Source organism: Thamnophis sirtalis, unplaced genomic scaffold (assembly GCF_051295495.1).
Source record: "Thamnophis sirtalis isolate CommonGarterSnake01/CBP01778 unplaced genomic scaffold, rThaSir2_p1.2 scaffold_6, whole genome shotgun sequence".
NCBI lineage: Eukaryota > Metazoa > Chordata > Lepidosauria > Squamata > Natricidae > Thamnophis > Thamnophis sirtalis.
In genome coordinates this window covers 106,953,155-106,977,921 of record NW_028261386.1, presented here as the reverse complement: position 1 = coordinate 106,977,921, position 24,767 = coordinate 106,953,155, and the positions used below count along the sequence as shown (strand labels likewise).

The 24,767-nt window shown below is 36.1% G+C and overlaps 1 protein-coding gene across 5 annotated transcripts in view; it reads left to right on the top strand.

Annotated features, from left to right (window-relative positions):
* The window catches only part of SOBP (sine oculis binding protein homolog), a 148,149-nt gene that overhangs the window by 5,594 nt on the left and 117,788 nt on the right, over positions 1-24,767 (top strand). For all 5 annotated transcript variants that reach the window (XR_015697076.1, XM_087718683.1, XM_087718685.1 and 2 more), the window contains exon 2: positions 17,460-17,598. Coding sequence is in view for 4 of the 5 variants with exons in the window: in XM_087718683.1 (XP_087574809.1) it covers positions 17,460-17,598 (139 nt within the window). In the remaining variant the exon portion in view is untranslated. The remainder of the gene's footprint in view (positions 1-17,459; positions 17,599-24,767) is intronic.

Sequence of the window (24,767 nt, the reverse complement as noted above, 5' to 3'; positions counted from 1 at the left end):
TGTGGTTTGGGCTGTATATGCGAAAATGAGCAACCACACAGAAAAGCATTTTAGCACCATACTTTTATTTATTTGCTGATACAAACTGAATAAAAGGTGTTTTCATGTCAGTTCTTTTGGAAAAAAATAATTTAACTGTGCAGCAGTAGATAGCATCCAAGCAATCATTTGCTTTGTCAGTCCAGGTGTTCCAGAGAATCTGGCTTTTAATTATTTCTTGGCTTTAACCATTTGATTATATATGAATCTTGGCATCAGAGTTTTGAAAGAGGACATGTGGTGTCATAGCATTAACAAATATAACATATCTTTTTTCTTGCATTTTTTATTTTTATTTTCAAAAGTCAGTGATAACCATCACTTAAGCTCCCCCCTCTGCAGTCTAGGAACAATAACTCTTGACTATTAACTCTTGAATATATACTGTTGTGAAATGCAATGTTGACCTCCATCTTTTTTCTCATTTCTTGGTCTTCTTTCTATGCTTCCCACTGTTCGCTTTCCACTGATTTTCCTCAGTTTTTTTTTTGGGGGGGGGGTGTCAATTAAATGTATTTTCCAACTGTTTTATTCCACTGGTTGTGTCCAAGAGGTTACTTTTTGTGTATGTTCGCATTGTTCATCTGAAACTAATCCTATTATTCAGAAATCAGTTTCATTTTGTATTACTCCCAAGTAAATATTATTTATATTTTCTGTCTTTTGCATGTTAGATGAAAAACTTGTCCGTGTTTTTCTGTCTACCTGCTTCTTTTCTGTCTTTATCCTCTTTCTCTAAATCATGATTTTTGTAGGACTTCTATGCCATTAGAGATGTTATTGGGCTGTAAAACAGCAGCTCTGCTTCCTTTTAGCATTTTTAACACAAATAGCAGAAGGAATATAGCAAGGTCTCTGTATTTGAATTGCTGGCTTTGTGTTTGATACTATTGCAAAAGGGGAAAAAATTGAAATTCAATGCAGTGGCTCTCATGTACTCATAATAATTTCAGAATGGGAAAGGCCTTTTCCCCTCTTTCATTCCATTTTACCATCACATATATTCATAAGACTGTGTATAGCCAGTTCCTTTGTCTCTTCCCATATCTCCCTTATGCAGAACTATTTTCTATGAGTCCAAGAGTTTTCTCTTCTATATGATTTGCTTTTTACCCTTAGCCTGGAGACAATTCCAAACTAGTCATTTATAGCATTTTACAGATTCATCCAGTCATTACTGCGATACTGTAAAACCAGACTTTATTGTTCATATAATATCATAGCAACTGTTGAATGGTGCAATAGGATGCCATAAAATCACTAGTGTGGATATAGCAAATGAGGCATCTCCTTTGAGCAGAATTCTGTTAGCTGCATCCTGTTAGATCTCTAGACATTCTCCAGTGTTGTAGGACAGAATTTCCTGCTATGATTGCTAATTAGTACTCTCTAGGCTACCTTATCATAATGGTGAAGAATTTCAGCATTTTATTGAGATGGAAAAAAATTGCCATTATCTTTCCTTAATTTTAGGCATAAAGTGTTTTGGCTTGACTGACCAACACTATTTATCAAGTTCCTCTCTCCTTTAATTCAGAGTGAGTTATTCCATTGAAAGTTGCTAGTTTTATTATCCTATTATTATCTCATCATTATGAAGTAAAGGGGAGATTTATCATATATATGTTCTGCACAGTATTAGTACAAAAATAAATATTGAATGCTAGTTGTAGCCGCAGTAGTAAATAACATTTCCTTCAAATTGAGTTCATCTCCTGATGACTTCAAAGACAGATCCATGTAGTTTTTTTTGGCAAGAATAAAGAAATAGTTTCACTGGCTTCTCCTGATGCTTTCTCACCCAAGGAATACTACAGTAATTAGGTCCAATTATTCTTAATGGTTTAGGATTAGCCAAAGTTAGGTGGTTAGGTACTACCATATAACTTGGTGAGAAGCAAGAATGATTAATATTAATATTAACTTGAACCCATATGTAAAGATGCACTAGATTTTAGAAATCTAAACAATGTTAAAAAATAGTAGTGTTGTATAACACATTAACCTAATTATATTTACATGACACAAACATGTTGAACACATGGGATGGGTTCACACAACACGTTGGAGGAAGGTCAATTAGTTTGTAGTTCAGTATTCATGTAGTTTATTCACAGATATCCAGTAGATGCCATAATATCTCATATGTCATGACATTATTGCATCACAAATTATGTAGCTTTTGAAAAATTAAAGACATCATGTGATCAGGGGGTAATATATACAGTATAGACATATGCTTTTGGAAAGGCATTTAATATATTACAGTAGTTGTCACTTGTCAAGCTCAATTTGTTATAAAATGCAATGTCATGTGACCACAATGTCAGTTCTGTTGTGGTTGTTAAGTGAATAACCGATAGGTGTTGAACATGATGTTACATGATGGAGACTTGTAATCTCCTGCAGGCTTCCCCATTGACTTTGCATGTTGGAAGCTGACTGTGAAGGTTGCAAACTATGATTATGTGATGTGGCATGTGTGACTGGTACATGGGAAAAACAAGAGGAGAAAGTGTATGTTAATCACCTTGTGCTATTTATAAAAATAATAAAAGTAGGATATAAATAGATAAATGTGCACAAGTTGCCAAGTCCCTTAATTGCAAAACATGTGACTGCAGGGACACTGATGGTTGTTACTGAAGAGCGGTCATAAATTTCCTTTTTCAGCACCATCATAACTTTGAATAGTCACTGAATGAGTAGTCGGTAAGCAAAGACTACCTGAATAAAGAATGTCAGAAAAAATGTAAATTATAATTATTTTATTATATTTTATTATTTTATTATAAAGTATTAATAAAAATAATAACTTTCTAATTAAAATATGTTTCAGTAATCCTCATTAGAAGTCTGTTATATCATTGTACATTGAGAAAAAAGATTGAACATATAATAACATCAATAATTAATAACAAATTTGAAGATAGTAGCAGACCCTAAAACTCACAAATAGAACCGTTTTCCTCCTTAGGAGTATTTTTTTTAAAAAATGTGAACATTGCTGAAGTTAGCATATTGGAGCTTTGAATGTTCAACTAAATGATAAATTATGAAAGTAGTCCATCTTTTTCAAACCCCTTGAGTGCTTCTGAAAAAAATAGATGATACTACTTTAAGAGTTGCACGAATATTAATGAGTTTCTTAAAGCATTGGCATCTTTTTTTAACCTGCAGAAGCTGAAAAAGAAGGCTTGTTTTAATGAAGAGTAGAGGTGTCCCAGATGTGTATTGGTAATGAGGTCCAAATTATTTTTAAAAACAGCAGGACTTTAATAAAGAAGTAGAAAAAGAACACATAAAGGGTATTTAATGAATGGTAACAGGTTTTAATAGGGAACCTGTCTTAAAGAAAAATGAAAATGGAATGTGAATACAGACATTCCACTGAGTGGTGAGAAACATTTTTAGCCATAAAGCTAAATTTGGATGATGTTGAAGATGCTGTCCATGGTGGCTGAGAAATGAGAGTGAAAATATGTAGAGTAACATATCAAACATTACTTCTCATAAGAATACTTCTGATACTGATCACAGTATTTAGAACCAAGTACCTAATTCTTCATGTCCAATGTGTATTTAAGTTCACATACTCTTCCCAAATTCTCTTGGCGGGCTTTGAGAAGAACATAAAAAAAATTTACTTCTCTTTTATTTTAAGAACAGTTAAAATATAAATTATCCTCTGATAGTTTCAAGAACAATGGAGTCAAGAAGAGTTCATAAAGGATTACCAATTGATGGTCATTGGCACAGAATGTTTCATTAATCTAGTCTCTTGTTCAGCTAGCCATAATTGTGACATTAGCTCTACTTTTTTCTATAAGCATTGCAACATTTATCATGGCAAATGGTTCTTTAGGAAACTAAATGGCAAATTTGTTCTAATTTCTAATACTTAAATCCTCTTTTGATTGCAAAGTACATCATCATTTTGCTTTTCAATCCAGAGACTCACTATTAAGCAACAAATGAGTTGGGGGGGGGACTTTATAGATAATCTAGCACAATTTCATGATTAGTACAGGAATCTGTTAAGACCATTTCTGACAAATAATCATCATAATCTATTGGAACACTATTCATTTAATCAATTTTTATGGCTGCTCAGTTCACAATCGGAAATCTAAGACCTGATTAAAACAGCACAAAATTAAACAAAATCAAAAAATAAATTAAAAAAAAATTGAGACCAACCCACAGTAACTTAAAACCATCGTTAAAGACAGAATCATCCATCACCCTGGCCTAGCCTTGCAGAAAAGCCAGATTTTCAAGCCAAAGGTATTTCAGTCTTTATACATGATAGTCAGAACTTTGAATTGCATGCAGAAGACCATCTCAGAAAGTAATAGTGTTACACATATGTACTGTGGCAAAACTACTGTATTTTTCAGAGTATAAGACGCACCGGAGTATAAGACGCACCGGAATATAAGATGCACCAAGGTTTTGAAGAGACAATTTTTTTTACAAAAGTAGGTAGGTAGATAGAGGGATAGAAAGAGACAGAGAGAGAGAGAGAGAGAAATACAGTAGATAGGTAGGGAGAGAGAGTAGTTAGTTAGGTAGGTAGATAAAGGGAGAGAGAGAAAGAAATAGAGAAAAATACAGTAGGTAGGTAGGGAGAGAGGGAGAAATAGAGATAGAGAGAAATACAGTAGATAGGTAGGTGTTTCTGCTGGCACAGCACTTGCTCAATCTAATTCTCATCAATCAGTTAAAGAGCTTTCCAAAAGGGAAAAAAAAGTTTGTGTACTTTGCAAACCTCCCAAAACCAGCCCGTTTTTCACAAAAACGGGCCCATTTTTTTTAAAAAAAGGCATGAATAGCCTGGGGGGGGGCTTGCAGAGTGATCCTCGGGGGTGGGTCCCAAAAATGTTTTTTTGCGAAAACTGGCCCGTTTTTTGTCAAAACAATTGCATGCATAGCCTTTTGGAGGCTTATAGTGTGCTGCTGGGGGGGCCGTGTTTTGCTCATTTCTGCCCTCCCCAGCCCCCAGGAGCTCTCTGAAAGCCTCCATAAGGGTATGCATGGCCATTTTGGTGAAGGGGCAGGGCTTTGGAAGGCAAAAAATGCTGTATTTGGTGTATAAGACGCACCCTGATTTTCAGCCTCTTTTTTGAGGAAAAAAGGTGTGTCTTATACTCCAAAAAATACGGTATACATGCCACTGCATTCTGGTTCAGTTGTAGCTCTTTAAGGGTAGTTTCAGGAAGAATGTGTTGCTCATGTTCAACTGGGAGATGATCAAGGCATGAGTGACCATGAGAAAGATCTCTTGATCCCGAAAGTGGTTCAAATGACACATTTGTATGAAAAGTCCTCCTGGCCATGGTTGCTATTGGTTTTTTTTAAACAGGAACACCAAATTGCACATCTGTTCCACCTGGAGAAATGCAGCCATATCCAGTACAAAACAATGGAAAATTCATGGATCTAAGTGATACAACACTCACAACAACTCAGTCTTGTTACAATGAAACTGAAACTTGTTCTTCCTTATATGGACCTTCACAGTCTTGAGATAATGAGAAAGAGCCTTGACAACATTGCTTGATCTATGTCAGTGGTTCTCAACCTTCCCAATGCCACGACTCTTTAATAGAGTTCCTCATGTTGTAGTGACCCCCAACCATAAAATTATTTTTATTGCTACTTCATAACTAATTTTGCTACTGTTATGAATTAAGCCTGATTCACTTAACAACAGTGTTACTAACTTAACTTGCAGTGATTCACTTGACAGATGTGCAAGAAAAATGGTAAAATGGGGCAAAACCCACAACAAACTTCTCATTTAGCAACATAAATGTTGGGCTCAAATGTGGGCTGGTAAGTCGAGGACTACCTGTATGTTAGGCTTGAACAAAAACAGGACAAGAGGCGAAAGGTCTCCATTTGTCTCTATTCCAGCAGGGCAACGTTTGCTTCTTAAGGATGTCAGAGAGATCCCCACCGGATCTCTCACCAACGGGTCTGCCGACTGTCGCACTTTCAAGGGCACCAGAGGGCAGCGCCCAACCCTGGACTTCCTTCACTGCTTCCAGAAGCTGCGGGCTGGGCCATAAGGGTAAGGCACCTGCGGGGTCGTCGGAGCGCAAAGCCGGCTGTCACTCGATGCTCTGCCCGGCTCGTTCGCCCACCTGGCTTTCCCACCTCCTTACGAGGCCCAGGAAAGTGGCGCAAAGAGCAGCCGAAATGCACCACTTCAGTGCCTGCCGGGAAGCCACCAGCTTTCCCGCGCCAAGGCCGGCACCTGCCTGGCTTCTTCTCCCACTGCCATCGCCCACCTTTATGACCGGCTGAAGGGTGAGTGGCGCTGAGCTTCCAGGCGGCGACTCTCCGGTGGCTGCATCCTCCCGCTTCTTCTTGTACTCCCTCCTCTTCTTCCAACTGGGCAAAGCGGACATGCTTCTTTGCCCCCCCCCCGCCGCCATATGTCTACTACACCTGAGGGCCACTGCTGCAGAGCTGGGCAGGCAACACGTGACCGACTAATCCCGGAGCCGGTGGCATCTTGGCAGGTGAAAGAAGCGCCTTAAGACCACACTTCCCAGAAAGCACTGGAAACCAAATGTTTACAGTGTGGAGGCTGTCGCTGCAAGATGCCTCCCTTTCTACACCAAGGTTGGAGAATGCTCCTGTTGGCTAACATCAGGCAAATTAATTCCCCTCTCCAGTTATTGACTCTAGACCCTAGAGATCTTAGGCGACCCCTGTGAAAGGATTGTTCAACCCCTAAAAGGGTCATGACCCACAGCTTGAGAACCGCTGATCTATGTGATGCCCAGCCCAAGAACAACCTAGAACAGTCCAGCCAAACTTCCATTCTTAATTTGCTTACACACACAATGGACACATACAATCTTGTGAGCCTAAACCTTTACTGTTCTCACCTTAATGGAGATACCCTGGGAGATTCTAGGGAGTTGCTGTCCTAACTCTTTCTCTGTTTCCTATTCAACTGTGGGCTGTGTTGTCTCTTGTCTCACCCCACCCTAAAATATACTCCCTATTTCCTGAGAAACTGCCACTTCATTATAGTCTATCACACCACCTTCCCCTCTATAGGCACCATCTTTTCACAATTTGCCAGAAATAACATCAGACCCCCCTAGGCAGAACAGATGAGGAAATCAACTCCACAGGAAGGTTAAAACTACTTTTATTGAGATTAGCTAACAGAATCTCCCAAGACTAATTGTGCTGGACCTCTTCCTTATAATTATTTTTATGATGGTTACAGTGATCACTATTTACAACTTCCCTAGTGGCTTTCGACAAGCAAAGTCAATGGGAAAAATCAGATTTGTTTAACAACCACGTGATTCACTTAAAAGTGCACAAAAAAGGTTCTAAAATTGGGTGCAATGCACTTAACAACCAACTCGCTTAGTGATAGAGGTTCCCTATACGTTGAGGACTATCTGTAAAGAATTTTGGTCATATTCAATTTGATTCAATCTTTGTTCTCTTCCAATAGCAATCCCCATTTGAAAACCAGGGAAATCTCCATGATCTATACACAAACACAAATCCTATATAGGCATGATCTGATCTAAGGCCATCAAGATTTTCCCTTCCAGGCCATAGCTAAGGCTTCAGTCAAATGGTACATTAAAGCCTCAGGTGTAACCCTAAGTTATTTTGATTGTACACTGCTCAGAGTCACATTTATGAAATAGGATAAATTGGATAATAAAAGTGAAATAAAATACAAACAAAATAGTTCCCTTTGAAACTGAATGGAGTTCATCAGGTACACCTCAGGAACTCCATGAAGTGACCAATGAAATAAGTCATTTGATCAAAAAAGGTAGATACAAGTATATCTCCCATTTGTCTTCTCTTATGCAAGCTAAACATTCCAGCTATTTTAACTGTTCTCAGAGAGGCTTATTTCCCAGGCAATGCAGGCTACTTCAGCTGACTGCAGTTCTGCAGTTCAGCTGTTCAAATCTCACTGGCTCAAGGTTGACTCAGCCTTCCATCCTTCCGAGGTGGGTAAAATGAGGACCCGGATTGTTGGGGGCAATATGCTGACTCTGTAAACTGCTTAGTGAGGGCTGAAAGCCCTATGAAGCGGTATATAAGTCTAACTGCTATTGCTATTGCTATTATTTTACTGGATGCTCTTCTTGAAACTCACACTAGCTTCTCCATGCCCTCTTTAAAATGTAGTGCTAAGAAATAGGTACATATTCCAGGTAGGTTCAATCAACATAGAGTACAATGGAATCATTATCTGCCATGACCTGGAAACAGTGCTTTGTAAATCCAATCCAAGGCTACGCCAAGCCTTTTAGTTACTTGATTATGTTCAGCTGGTAGTCCACTAGAATTCCCAGATCTACAAGTCAGATTTCAGTTTTAAAAAGTTTTAAGTGTCTACATTTGTTCTTTAAAATATTAATACCCCCCCAATATTGTTCAATAGCAAATCTGATGAGCATCCTTTCCATTTCATGTTCCAGATCATTTATAAAGATACTGACTAATAGAGACCCAAAGATAGAGACTTGAAGAACTACACCTAATATTTCCTTCCAGAACAATTTATGAACATCCTTTGAGGATGATCACTTAGTTTCAAATTACCCAGGCCACAGTACTATCTTGCCCTCATTATTCATCTAGTCCATGAGGACATCATGAAAGACTTTGCTATATATTTTACTGTGATGAAGATATAATACATCCATAGCATTCCTTTGTTCCATCACTATAGTAAACTCTGTCAAAAAAAACATAATTAGTTTGACATTATTTGTTCTTGATAAACTCATGGTAGGTCTTTGTAATGGAAGCATTTTTTCCTAAGAGCTTGCAGACATGGTGCTTGTCTTTTTTTTCCTAGTATCTCACACAGTACAGGTATTAAAATGACTATTGTATAATTTTTCAAGTCTTCCTTCTCTCTCTCTTTGTTTCTCTTTTAATATTGGGAATATTTGTTTTTCTAATATCTTAGCAGTTTTCTAGGAATTTTCTTGACTGTAGTCAATAGTTATACTAGTTACTAAATATCATCAGGGTTATATTATTTCAATCACTTTTTTCAGTATACTATCTTCAATCTGGAATTAATTTCAGATAGCCACATGGCTTTTTATACCTTTTGCAATACTCCTTCCTTTTGCACAACATTAGGAACTTTCTCCCACTTCCGAGAGAAGGCAATTATTAGGCTATTCTGCTTTCTGCCTTCTCCTTTTTCTTTGTTATTGTTTCTCCACTTTACCTGTTCAACAGACCAATAACCTCCTTGGCTCTTCAGTTTTGGAAATACCCTTCTTATTATATTTTATATTCCTCACCAGCCTCATCTTATTTTCAGCTATCACCTTACTAGCTCCATCTCTATAAGCTTGATTTATCCATTTGTATACCACCTTAGTTATTAGTTCTTGCTTCCATATCCATTTTTTCAATTTGTCAGCAAGCTCACTATTCATTCATACAATCTAGCTAAAACTTTTCTCATTTTTCATTCTGATGGGAATTGTTCGTACCCTTGTGTTCAGTAACCCATTTTTGAGGGCTTCAATTGGTTTATCCATTAGAATTTCAAACAATGATATGTGCCCAATTTCTGCCTAAATTCATTGAAATTTGCAATCCTAAACTATTCCCCATGCTATCTTGAGTCCATGAATATAATGCTTTTCTCCAACTTGATGATACTTTAGTCTATCAACCAATTTTACTTTGTCAAGATTAGTTGAAGTCCACTATTGCTGCTAAGGCCTGCTGCTTTGAACACTTGATTTAGAAAGGCATTATTCCCATCCTCTGCTAGCTTGGTGATAAATTCCCAGAATGGTTTTAATTTGCTTTTTTACACTTTTTTACTTTTATTCAGATGATTTTAACAGATCTTCCATATTCATAAACAATATCTTCCTAGGTATATAGATTTTTCATATAAAAAGCCATTCACCTTCCTCTTTTGTTCTGGGCAATTCTTAACACAAATTATTAAAGTAAAAAAAATTAATTAGCAACATAACATCAATATGTTTGCGCAAATCATTCAAATCTCTTTCCTTATCTCTACAGAGAATATTAACTGCAATAATGTAAATGCAGTTTCTTCTTAAACAACCTCCTCCGTGGAAAAGCATTCTGAATTCCTGATATTTACCAGTTATGGAAAACATAAACACAATCTTTAGGATGTTAGCCTAAATACAGATGATTCTTGACAATTGGTACAGTAAAATGCAAGCTTCTGATAGGTTATTTCATTGAAGACCAATTATTTCTGTCTCTAATAATGCAAATCCATGGACTCATCCACATAGTTTGCTTGTTGTAGCACAGAGACTTATTTGCTTTTCCTTAATTATATGTCTTGACAACATACCGTATTTTTTGGTGTATAAGACGCACTCCCCCCCCCAAGTGAGTGGAAATGTCTGTGCATCTTATAGAGCGAATGTTTCTGAAGCCCGTCCACCTGCCAGCACCCACCCTTTGACTTCTGCCTTTCAGCAATTTGCCTCTTTGCAGCAAACAGCAAACAGCCTGGTCAGCTTCACCACAGCCTGATTTAGCACGAGCAGCTGATTGGCAGTTGGATCTGCCTCACAGAATACCGCCTATAAGCTGTTTCAGGCTGCTGAGATCACCGTTGCTGTCACTGCCCATCACCTCTGCTGCCTATCGCCACCTCTGTATGCCCCCTTTGACTAGGCTGTTTGCTGTTTGCTGCAAGGAGACAAATTGCTGGGAGACAGAGGCACTTTTTTTCTTGTTTTCCTCCCCAAAAGCTAGATCCGTGTTATAGTTCAGAGCATCTTATAGTCCGGTCATCTCTATCACATTGTCGGTCATCTCCATCAAATTACCAGGCTTTTTCTGAGAAACCTGTTCAAGAGGCTCTGGAAGGAAATTAGTGGTTTCCTTGCTGTTGTGGCAGAAGACTTCCCATCTGTACATTCTAGTGGTGAAAAGGAGATGGGCCTTTGGAAATGAGCAATTTTCTGGGCTCCAAAGACCCAGGAAGGTCTGCTGTGGTACTTCCCTCTCCTTCAGTTTACGGACCTCCATATCCATGTATAACTAAGACTTCCAGAGAGACTGAATACCTCTCAGCAAAAATATTCTATTCTTCCTTGCAGGTCTACCAGGAGGTTAATATTTCCACTGGTAAGCAAAAACATCCTGACCACAGGAAAAAATGGAAAGAAGGGAAATTAACATAATATCTAAGCCTACATCAATTTGGCATAACTTCCATCAGTGTAAGTCAGATGGTGCTTTGAACCTGCATATTAAAAACCCGTATCATAGGTTTTAAAATATAAAAATGTTTAGAGGAGGATTTTTAAATGATTATATTGTACTAACCACAGCCAAAATAACTCCTTAATTTGATCAGCTGTTTAAAGAAATACGATGTAATGTTCAGCCCCTGGAAGAAGAGTTTTTATTTAGGCAAGATCACCTCCTGGACTCTGCATACATGGAGTTGCTTTTTTCCAGTGCTGGCTTGGAAAAAGGGAACCAACAGCTGCACTGAAAATGACCCAAATTACATTCTGTGAAGGCAGCAATTCTGTTGGAGTCATTGTTGTGGTGCGCGCGCACACACACATACATACACACACATTTTGGGGCAGTGGTTTTCACAATGGCTTACTTTCCTCTCATCTCGACAATAGGAGAAACATGGCTGTGTGAAGGAACCTTATCAGTGCCAGTTAATCAAACCTATAAGCAAAAAAACCCTTCTCCCAGGGAGTTAAATAGCAAGGCAGGTTATGCTGGAGGCTTATGAAGTTCCTTGTGGGGGGAAAAAGGGGGGAATCAATGGATTCTCTGCCAGGTTATGGGATGAAACTCTCCAGGATGCAAGAAGAAATTTAACCCACAGAGATTTATTTCAAGGTGCAGTGAATAATCAGATAGAGTGCTGTTAGAGTTTGATTTGAATGTGCTTATACGATATAATGGTATGAGGGAATGATGTTGCGGGATTAATGGGAGAGATGCTGTCTAGGCACCAATAAGACAAGAGCGGGAGGAGCCCACAAATGCTTAACAGAAAGAAATTTAGGAAAGACTCACCCTAATTGATTAGGCAGTTCAAAGTGACAATAGGAGATTTATACTCTCAGACTTACAAGATTTTGTTTATTGATATGGCCAACCACCTCTCTAAAACAGGACTCTGGCATTGTATAACAGTGATAAGGTACTGCTTCTGTAGCCTTACAATAAATTAGAATTATTGTAACTTATCTGGTCCTATTTTTTTGTTTACCTGAGAGGATTGACATACAGTTTCCTTCAAAATTATATTTCTGAGGTCCAATTTCCATTTTAGATGGAACTATTCACTCACCTTCTGAAATAATTGTATTTTCTTTCTTTCAATTTTATTCCTACAAACTCTCACTGAGGGGAAGAAAAGGTGAGGGCACCAGATATTGGCTGAAAACCTTTAACTGCTACATTAGCCATGACTCCCTGACTGAATGGGGCAGAGCCTTACAACTGTAGGAGAAAGTTATAATTGAATCTAGTAAGAATGTTAGGTAAGATTTTCCACTGGACAAGTCACACATTAAAGAATAATCATGCCACCTACTGAAGAAGTACCTATAAATCATTGTTGCTTTGGTGAGAGATCTATCTATCTATCTATCTATCTATCTATCTATCTATCTATCTATCTATCTATCTATCTATCTATCTATCTATCATTATATCGAAAAGTGATAATGAAAGATTACAAATAACTTGTATTTATTTTACACATCTGTTTTTTATAGCTTTATGTAAATTTAATCCTTCAATAACTATAGCCTTGGTCATGCAGCATTCCTAAACATATGTTTTACATTAAGAAACTAAATACTGCCAGTAAATTCAATGAGACTACTCATGAGCTAATATTTGGCAAATATTTAAGATCTTAGCAGCAACAAAGCTGAAGTAAGCAGTAGAACAATATTTTCAACACATAGTATAGTAGAAATAACATGAACTATGATGTTAAATAGGCAGACATGGTTTAAGACTAATTTTATTTAATATAGTCCATTCTATATAGCTTTAAGACTTAAGGTATTTTCTAAAGACTATAATTAATTTTAGGCTGTAATTGATAGTTACCCTTACCTCACTTTATAATAATAAAATTTCTTATTATTAAACAAGGAGGCAGTTAAAGAAAATAATGTTGATCATCTAAAGGAATATAACACACGATTTTTGGACATGGGTGGGCTTTCTTTGATACTAATAATTTGATACTAATAATAACAATTACTTTTATAGCAAACTTAGTTGCTAGATGGGTCAAAGCCTTCTTTATACAGGACACAAAGTAAAAAGGACGTAAACATACCTGATTTTTTTCAGATGCTGTTGTATTTTCCATCTAAGTAATATTTTAGGAGTGCTTAGCAAGTGTTTCCAATTTGCCCTCATCTGGAACAAGATATACAAGACAGCATTCACAGGTACCATAGCATCAGCCAACAACTGAAATGTACCCCACTAACTTAAAAGATATAACACTTTAAAATATTATCCAAATCTCTAGTGTTGTTACTGAAATCTCATAACTTCTGATTATATTAAAAGGTTTTGTGCATGTAATGATGCTGCAAAAAATTGCTGATCATTTTGCACTAGTTGGCTTTGTTTAACATTCTTCCTCTAAATTGACTATGATGTGGAAAATAAGGATATAGAAAACAATGGTACAATGAATTTACAATAAAAGCAGATGATATTTTAATAATTAAAGGAGGCACACAAATAATGAATCAGAAGAATGACTTGGAAAGCTGCCTTATCTTGGATTTACAAAAGGGATGTGATAATTAAATTGTTCCTGAAAGGAGACAAAGAGAAATTGATAAGAAATGATCTTGTGGAACATTATTTGATGGGATTAAATATCAAGAAAAGTAAACAGAAGGAATTCAAAATGGACTTATTTGATTAGGGTTAATACATATGTTGTGGTTTCTGATAGCTATTAATGGAATTTATTTTTGATCAGGGCTGAACAATGAGCCTTCAAATATGTTTGTAAATAGGGACAGATTTCTTTTGTTTGAAAAAAATGATGTTGGAATACAAAATGGTTTTATTAGATCAATGTAAAAATATAATGTTTTACTATTTCTTCCAGCTCCTAATAAACCGTAAAGTTTTTATAATTTAAATTTTTATAAAGGATGATGTAAGTCAGGGGTGTCAAACTCATGTCGTCACAGCGGCGTCACATTACGTATCAGGACTTTCCCCCCTTCACTAAATCGGCGGTGGGCATGGCCAGCATGTGACGCATCCGGCCCGTAAGCCAGGAGATTGACAGCCCTGATGTATTAGGAAAATGTATCATTTTTTAATTGAAATATTGGAGAAAGTGTTAAGTTACTGAATTTATTCATTGTTGCTTGGAGGGAGGGGGAAATCATTCTTTATATATATTTTTCCTTATATTTTCTATCACTTTGGACTTATCTTTTTCTTTCCTTTGTTCTTTTTAAAATATTTTTCTTAGTTTGTATCAATATTTTATCTTTGTATTAATAAAAATAAATAATACAATTATTACAAAAAATGACAATGTTTTTATCTATAGATTTAAAGATTGTGTTGTTAATAAAAGTCCAAATTGCCCCCAGCTGAGAGTTCAGCAAACAAAGACATTTTCCCTTTCAAGACTTTCCAACAGGTGGGAGGCCTTAGGCTACTTGAGAGCCAGGACTTAAGATGCAGTGAAGCAACAGCTGTTTTATCCATTCTATTATTCTGTGCTTTCAGGTTGGGTCTATAATATAACTTTATGCATTATAGGTAGTTCTTTTGGGGGGATTTTTTAAATATTGAATTTCCTCTCTGAAAAGATTTGGGACAGTCTCTTTGAATGCTATTACTGGGCTTTGAGAGTCTGATTGATAGTTTGGTAGTGATAGATTTGTTTACAAAAATGATTCACTTTGTTTCAGGTAAGGATTTTCAGTCTACACCAGAAACCACCAAGTTGTTGATCAATAATGCATTTCAGCAGAAAAGTATGGCTAATCATCTGAATTTCATATAGAGAAGTGCAATTACAGCATGTATTTGGAAAGCCTTGTTCCAATTACTGAATGTTAAGATCCATTTATTCTCTGCTCTTCATAATCTTTCTACTTTAGATTAATGCTTCATGTCAACTATCCACAGAACAAATTGGCCTAACTCTGACTATATTTGTTTTTAACAAGTTATGGTAGTTCATTCTTCTACTGACATATCACCATTTTAGGTTTCCTATGGCTTTTACCCCCACTGCTTAACCAAGGCTACCCCTTCTGTCCTAAAGGTTTTAAATATTTATAAGAGATGCAGGTAGCACAACTACTTTTCAAAGTGCAGCTAGAATGTGCCAAGACTTCTTGCAAGTGTGCTGTTGATCATCAATAGGGAAGTCCTATTGTTTGTTGGGGTTGTCAAAGTTTCCATTAGGGTTTTTTTTTTGTCCTCCTCATTCCCATCCAAGAAATTGGATTGGAAGTTTATTGGTCCCTTTTCTATAGAGAGTTGGATTAGCCCAGTGGCATTTTGCTTGCAATTGCCAGCCTTGATCAAAATATGGCCGTTGTTCCACTACTTCCTGCTAGTTTTAGAGTGCTTTCCATGGCCCTTGCACTCATTAACCATCCCCTTCCATCTGTTCATTTTTTGAGGAAGGAAGAATACAAATAAAAAGTATTTTGGATTCCCAAAACAGATGGGTAGATTAGAATATCTGATTCATTGATATCAAGAGAGTACACTAAAACAGCCCAAATCCTAGAAATCAGTTGGTCATGATATATATGACTTAATTTTATATCATTTGGTGGTGTTCATTATAAATAAATGTTTATTTTATTAGGGCATATCATCCCATCCTCCTCCTCACTTAATTTCTCTTACCGGTAATTCTAATCATAATCTTATGTGGAGGGTTTTTTGGCAGCTGTGAAAAAGTCTGTACATACAACATTTTCATATTTGATTGAAGCTTTTTAGGTTACATGTGAGTGGAAACGTGGTTACAAATAAGCATAAATGAGAAATTCAATAAGTAGTACCAGGTACTGTTTGGTGCTACATTTTCATTTACATTGCTGCATTATTATATTAAAAAAAAATCAGCCTTGGGCCCTAATTACATAGACAGATGCTACCACCCCCAATAATGTGCATTTGTATGTGTGTGTGTATATATTTCAGACAGTTATATATCAGAGTAAAGTAATTTTCTATCTTCTTCTATTTTGACCAATTACAATCTTGTTTTAGGCTGAAGTAAAATACTGACATGACATGAGTTGTGCTTGTGGATCATCTCTGCTGGGCCTGGGGTGGGCATGGAGTATCCATCCTGATCCTACTTGATGTCTGATGGCTTTCAGTACCATGATGGTGTCTTTCTGAACCAGCTGATGAGGTTCGGAAACGGAGGCAGTGTTGTTCAGTCACTGTTGGTGTGAAGTGTTGGTAAAAGGGGGAGAAGTCCAGCCCAGGCTCCTACTTTCTGGGGTGCCATAGAGTCCAACTTTCTAATTACTAATTAGGCCATGATTTCATTATCGTACCATTTCAGTGTTGAAAGATCTATGTTAATTGCCAATTGCAGGTGGGAAGAAAGTGGGAAAGTGCCTTTGTGCAAGTGGAAAGAAAACAGTATATTAGTTTACCTGAATAAAGGAACTATTTTTAGTTAGTAGAAAAGTGGGAAAGTCTATTTGAAAGATAAAAATGTAAAAATGGAAGACAAGCTAATATTGTAGAACCCCACAATGTTTACCAAATAGAAAAGAAATGGCTGAGACTACTCAGGAAGAACAATATATGAGAGTGGGAATTAGTGGTTCCTAACAAAATCTGAAATATATCTGCATTATTTTCTCTAACTATCTGCATTTCTATTTTATCAGATTTGGTTTAAATGAATCTTTGCTTGAAGTGATAGCTTCTGTACTAATTTGAATTGCTGTAATCTGTAAGATTGATTGACTAGTGCCTTTGAAACAATTCCAGTTCTTCATTGCTTTCCTGGTGTGCTTTAAACACTTTATAGAAGCACAGGATATAAAGTTTTATGAAAAATATGTGTTAAATATATTGCTGACTATCAATTCATGTGCTGGGAATGATAAATAGCTCTCTTCCCTCTCATATTTTTCTTTAAATTACAAATTCATGCAGACCTGTCATAATTACATATGTCATTCAAAGATTTAAATGCTTTACATTCTTTGTATGTGACTTGATAAATGAACGTTAGTCTAGAGTAGGTGGGACAAAGCCGCTATTTCACGGTACAGTGCAAATAGATTTTGATTTATGTATTCATCTTTTGGTTCTAAATGATTATTGATTGCATAAATAAGTAGGTAATTCTTCTCTTTCAGAATTTTGCAGAAAACACTATGAATGAGCTCCTTGGCTGGTATGGTTATGATAAGGTTGAATTAAAAGATGGAGAAGATATTGAATTCAGGAATTACTCTACAGATGGGGAGAGCCGACAGCACATTTCTGTTCTGAAAGGTAATGGCATTTAAGGTTCATTTGTTCATGCTAAACAGGATTAGCCATAACAACTTCCCGAATTCAGCTAGGTGGAATTCTACTTTAGAGTCTTGAAGATGGCCTCATATGTGTTGATGTTGGTATCTTCTAGCACATAAAAGACGGAGCAAAGGATAGTAATATGGGTCTGCAACACAACAGCAATTTTTCTTCCTCATATAACCAACTCCAAGACATTATAATTCCAGTGAAAAAATCAGGAGAAAAATCCAACTCATTTCTATTTTCTTCCCTAGAAGAAAAAAACAAACTAGTTGTGCTTAAACTTTTACTAGAAACCTGCAACCTCATCTTTAAAAAAAAACCTTAACTTAGATCAATGTAGTGAAATTGTCTATGTCAGAACACAGCAGTCAGAGGTCTGTTGAACACAGACTTTAGACGTAACAATCACATTCGGGTTTTCATATGTAGATCAGAATCCTTTTCCTTCAGAGCTTTCTCTTCTACACAGTAATACAATAGTTCATAACCCCACATTTTGATCAGCTCAATGTCTCATTTTTGTTGCAGCTTTCTATTCATATTTGGACTCATCCATACTGGGGATGAAATACTACGCAGTAATTCTTACTAACTTCTTGCAACTTCTCTGATGTTATATTATATATTATTTTTATGAATAACTCCAGACAGTGAATATACCTAATATTCCTTCCTCTTCCTGTTTTCCTCACAACAGTAACCCTGTGAAGTGGATTGGGTCAAGACAAAGTTACTGGCCCAAAGTCATGCACTGCATTCAAACACAATGTGCTTTGTATAGTTTTGATTTAATGTTTTATATGAACCCACTTTTTGTAAACTAAGATACTATCACGTGTTCGATCAATTATATTTAAAACAAACCATTCCCTAATAATGCCATTTGATAATCTAATGTGTATGGATATAAATGTATTAGTGGAGAAAGTATAATTAAATTGTTTACTAATGTTCTCCTTTTCAAGTTTAATATGGTTTGTTCTGAGTTGAGAATATGAATAGCATTATGGTGCTGTTTTAATCATTCTGAAAAAGTTCCAACCTTGAAATGGCCTAATTCTTGTTCAATACTCAACGTGAAACCCTTTTGGAAGAATGGAAAAGTTTCTAGTAACACCTCAGGTAAGGTCAGAATAAACCAGTTTGACCTGAAACACTCCATCTTGCTAATAGTGTGATGGGTCAAGGAGGGCAAGGAGAAGAGGAAGAAATAATACTTGAAATAGACATACATAGGATATTAATTGGATTCAAGCATTGCACTAAGCCACAATATAATTTATTTAGTTTTGGCTGAGCACAATTAGTGCTTCTCCTTTGAATCCCATATTGTCCTAACATCTTAAATTGTAGAAGCAGAATTGAATTGAATTTACTTTGAATGTTAGTTTGGATGTCTGGAATGTTGAGGGTGGCTATCTGGAAGAGTTTTAAGAAGAAAACTGTTTTGTTCTTCTTAATTCTTTGTGGTTATTTTTTATTTGAAATGCAAATGTTTACTTCTGGAAGAGATGGAGTGATTTATTTCCAATAACAGTTTAGAGTTGCATTTAATTATTGAATAATTTTCAGTGAGAGAGAAATGCATATCTCAATACTGGATAGAACAAGACAAAAAGTATTTTTTTCTTTTATTTTGTTCTATTTAATCATGTCTGAATTATTGGAGGTTGTCTGGACAAATCTCTGCAGTTTTCTTGGCAAGAGTTTGAGAAATGGTTTGCCATTGCCTCCTACCTAGAGTTGAGGGAATGTGACTGGCTCAAAGTCTTCCAACTGGCTTTACGCTTAAGGTGGGGCTAGAAGTCACATTGTCCTAGTTTATAGCCTAATGCCTTAAATAGTTTTAGGATATTGTCTAGTCATGAAATCAATTTCCTCTTTCTGACCCATTAAAACTGAAGCATTAATGGTAACTATTTTTTGAGATCTTTGAGGGCTGCAATTCAAGGCTGTATGTGACCCTGGGTCTTTAAGCCACAAACTTCTGTATATATTACATACAGTATATAATATTTATAAGTCTAGTTTTTTCCCCTTTAAAACAATAGCCGCTAATGGAGGAAGAAGATCAGAATAGGTAGAGAAGAAAGTTTATATTGCTGTAATTTTTATTTTTTTATTCGAACTACAGCAAGGGGGAGTTCTTTACTGCCTGTACATGTATAATTTCAATTATATTCCTGCTTTAATTATCATTGGCATCATCACCAAACATCTTGCCTGGAAAGTCTTCCTTAATCTTGATTTATAGATTATTTATTGATGCAGTTTCATTGTAATTGTAATGGCTGCTAATGTTTTGGGTTTTTTTTTTTTTTTTTTTTTTGTGGCTATATAATAGAATCGGGGAAGGGAAAGAAAATACTTCAGTCTCCAGTGAATCCTTTGGAATAATTAATATAGATCACAATCTATGATGCTAAAACAGTATGCTACCATTGTATTAGGTGATTTGTTCCTATCCTTTAACTTGTGTTCCTAAACTGGCTCAATGTTTGTGCAACTGTAAGACTATGGGTAATAAGGAGAGTGGTAGCTCAGTGGTTAAGACGCTGAGCTTGTCAATCAGAAAGGTTGGCAGTTCAGCGGTTTGAATCCCTAGCACTTGTAATGGAGTGAATGCCCGTTACTTGTCCCAGCTTCTGCCAACCTAGCAGTTTGAAAGCACGTAAAAATGCAAGTAGAAAAATAGGAACCACCTTTGGTGGGCAAGTAACAGCATTCCGTGTACCTTCGGCATTTAGTCATGCCAGCCACATGACCATGGAGACATCTTCGGACAGTGCTAACTCTTTGGCTTTGAAATGGAGATGAGCACCACCCCCTAGAGTTGGGAATGGCTAGCACATATGTGCAAGGGGAACCTTCACCTTCACCTTAATACTATGGGTAAGCTAAGAAGCATTGATTACAGGCAACAGTTTCATCCTATAGCAAATCTGATGTCCTTATGCACTAGGAGTCTTACTGGCATATCTAGTTGGGGAAGGAGGAAATGGCAGTTTGAAAGAAATGGGGTGAGGGATCCACATTTCATGACCTCATGGATCCTCTTCCATGACCTCCTGTATATACAGCATAACAATTTCGTATGCAGCAATTGAAATATAAATAATATTAAAAGGACTTAAATATAACATTCATCTTTTCTCATTTACATTGTTGAGGAGTCTCAGTGAAACAGTGACAGATGTGGAAAGGATGAATCCATAGGTCTGTATTCCTAGTCTCCTGTGCCTCTAGCTAGGATGTTACTTTCCTTAGTCAGGGCAATAGTCTTACACTTTAAAGTGACTTATTAACTTTTCCTTTTTTGTTAATAAGGAGTTTGGAAAATCTTGTCAGGGCCACTTAATTGTTGGCAATTACTTTTTTTAAGCCAGAAACAATACCATTAACCCAACCAAGTCACCTGGTCCAACATTTTCCCTGACCCAGAATACAATGGAATAGGCAGTTTTTGGCACCAATATCCAAAGCAATATATCTATTTCCTATTAGCAAATGAAGCAGTTTCTGTGAAAAAGGTGATTCCCTCTTAGTGTTCGTAAACATTAATACTCTCTTTCTCTTTTTTCGTGGCAGGAAATCTCCAAAATTCTGTCTGCCTTTGTTGTGGCAAGATATCACTGAAATATGAAATGAACAACTTCTTGAAATCTTTGTTACTTTCTGAATTCCTACTTTATCTTTCCATCGTTTGAATTCAATATATTTTTCCTTGAATTGCTTGCCCGTTCTTTTTGAATTGAATAATGTGCTAAATTCAAATACTGTATGTTATTGTTTCATATATAATTGTCAACATTATTTACTTGCCCTTTATTTTTAGTGTAAAATATTGTATTGATTGGTTATTATTTATACAGTATATTTTAAGTGTGAAACAAATAATAGATTATAATCTCCTGGAGAATTGAGGCTAAAGGAGAACTTAGTTCTTAAAATTTGAAAGGAGAATCAGGTAAATTATTTTTGCTTTCAATGCTTTCCATTTTTGGTTCCTGTATTGATAGCAATGCAACATCAAATAGGATTCTGCATTACTGTGATCAAATTATCATGCAAAATATTGTTAGAAATCCTATCATGATCATCCCAAACATCCTAAATGTATCTTTATAGGAGAGAATGTTCTAGCCTATAGATACCATCACCAATCTTTTCAATCATATTTTCCCAACATACCTACATAGAGATACAGCTGGAGACCTTTAAAGCAGCTGCATGAGACTTGCAAAAGATGTGGCTGCTTTAATCAGTTGAGGGATGATGCTTTAGCTTGCATTAACACACTCCTGAATTATGTACACTCCAGACAATTAAACCCTGATCTCAGATCACTATGTATGATAACCCACATTTACCCTTCACTGAAAACTGAATGTATAACTGCTCTTTGCTTTATTTCTCAACTTTTATTGCTGTGTTCAAAGTTGCAACCTATGATCCTAGAACAATTATTTTTCCACCAGCCATTTGCCTCTTCTTAAAATATAGTTGTTCATACTGGCATCTCAGTCCTTAAAAATATTACCAACCGCTTTGGCAACTACTATGAGCAAATTCTATGATTGATCATAGAGCGCGTTTAATATATCTTCCAGTTCAACTGCCAAAACTACCAGTTCCGAGAAGAGTCTGTGCTGGATTTCTGTAGAGTCCTATTTTAGCACTTGAAAAATATTATAATTAGCAATGAGATTATGTACGGATGGGGAAATAGAGAAAAGATTGTTCATTGTGTGTTTCTGTTAATAGTGGAGAGACAGTATTGTGAGTGACAATTAAAGCTTCCTTCCAGAAATTTTTATGTGGAGTTTGAATGGAGTGTATGTGTGTGTGTGTGTGTGTGTGTGTGTGTGTGTGTGTGTGTGTATGTGTATTACATGGGTGTGCATGTGTAATATTTTGCTGAGTTTTCCTTCATACGGAATGGGATAATCTTTCATCTGTTTGGAACAGTGGGGCAAATTTGGGTTTTCAAGTACATATATGAGTGTATGAATGGATGTTGGTTTGTGCATGCTTTTTCAACAATATATTCAGAATGCACACTAGCTTATCAGGAACACTTTTTAAAAATTGGTAATAGAAATTTATCGAGATTTCAATAGGGACTACAAAAATCTACATAAATACTGCTTAGATTTTTATGCTGTCATCCATAATTTTTATAGCCTTATTAGGAGTATAACCTGTTCATTTATTTATTTATTATAGGCCAGCAATGTAATATTTTGGTTGCGTTACAGAATGTAACCAAAATATTACATTGCTGGTCTACCAATGTAATATGGTAGATCAGAAATGTATGCATCGGATATGATACTCAGATGTATAGCATCTACATCTGCTGACTTGTTTCTTTTCACATTGTCATTAAGATATAAAGCTCATCTTGTCATTCACATGTCATTAAGTTCATTAAGGTGTAAAACTCATCTTGTCCCTATTTCCCACAGTTCATCTGACTCAACTTTGTGAAAACATCAGGTCAGATATCAGACATTTTTTTAAAAAATATATTTTTATTCTTTTTAAACAAAACAACACATACAAAACAAAGCAAGCTTTAATTCTGCTTTATATATCTTTACCTCAGTCATCTCTGCACCCAGCTTTTTTGCTTCTGATATATTTGTAAATTATTGATCTTAACGCTGAACAGTAAGCTGCTCAGAATCTTTTCCAAGGATTTGTTTTTATAAATTTGGGTGGGTTTAGTTCTCCCCATTAGAGTAAGTCTTCTCTACTAGTTTTCTTGACACATCTCATTATACATGCATGTGATCTCTTGCACTAGGTTGCACTTCTCCTGCCCTACAGTAGGCATTTTCTCTGAGCCATTATTGTAGTTTTGAATAAACTCCAAGCATCCTGGTTTTTTTCCCCTTTCTTTTTACATTCCTCTACTGTCAAATAAATTCTCTAGTTTAGCAAAACATGACTGTCCTAGACTTCTTATAGAAGTATCTTCCTTCTCTAAATATTAGGCTATGTTCTCTTTAATATTAGAGAATCAAATACATATCACTTCCAAGATGTTTAAGTTTAATAAAGTGACAAAATCAGAGATTTTATCAACAGCAGCGTTTTTCATCCTGATCAATTTATGATATATGGACTTCAACTCCCAGAATTCCCTAGCCAGCATGGCCATTGCTAAGAATTTTAGGAACTGAAGACCACACATCACAAGGTCACCAAGTTGGGAAATGCTGATTCCTGCTTTAGCAATAGCAATAGCAATAGCAGTAGACTTATATACTGCTTCATAGGCCTTTCAGGCCTCTCTAAGCGGTTTACAGAGAGTCAGCATATCGCCCCCCACAGTCTGGGTCCTCATTTTACCCACCTCGGAAGGATGGAAGGCTGAGTCAACCCTGAGCCGGTGAGATTTGAACCGCTGACCTGCTGATCTAGCAGTAGCCTGCAGTGCTGCATTTAACCACTGCGCCACCTTGGCTCTTTACAGTATTTAATCACTGCTGACTGGAGGAATCAAGTTAAGAGGTTTGAAAAATGCACTAGCATACTAGCTAAGTCATGAAAACAAATTTCTTAGTATTTGGTTGACTTTTCTATATGAATACAAAGGTTGAATAATTGTTTTTCTTTATTGATGCTTGTCAGCTGTCTTGGTAAATGTCTCTTATTATGTTAAAATAGACATATTTCATATTAGTAAGATACATTTTGCAGTAATTATGAAGACACATAACTGAAGTTAAATACTTCAGTTACATGTCTTGATAATATGTAGATACTGAATGTATCCACATATATCTTAAATTGTTGTAAACAGAGCACCTACATTTTAATGCAGTATTTAAATGAGAAATAATATCTACATAATATTATTATAAAATGTTAACCTTGTCCCTTTAGCTTTGTAACTTCACTCTGAAAGTGTAGAATTGGGCAAGATTAATGAAGTTTAGGATTGTGTTTAGATGCTATGACTTTTAAAACATCTGATTACAGTCTGTATGCAATCTGAGTTATGCTTCCTATTGTATTTGAGCATTTTATTACTAAGTGCAGTTTTGGAAAGATCACTGATATATTAAACTACAAATTGGGTTCATCCTGGAAACCTGACGTAGTTAGTTTTGGCTAAATAAGAGTACATTAAC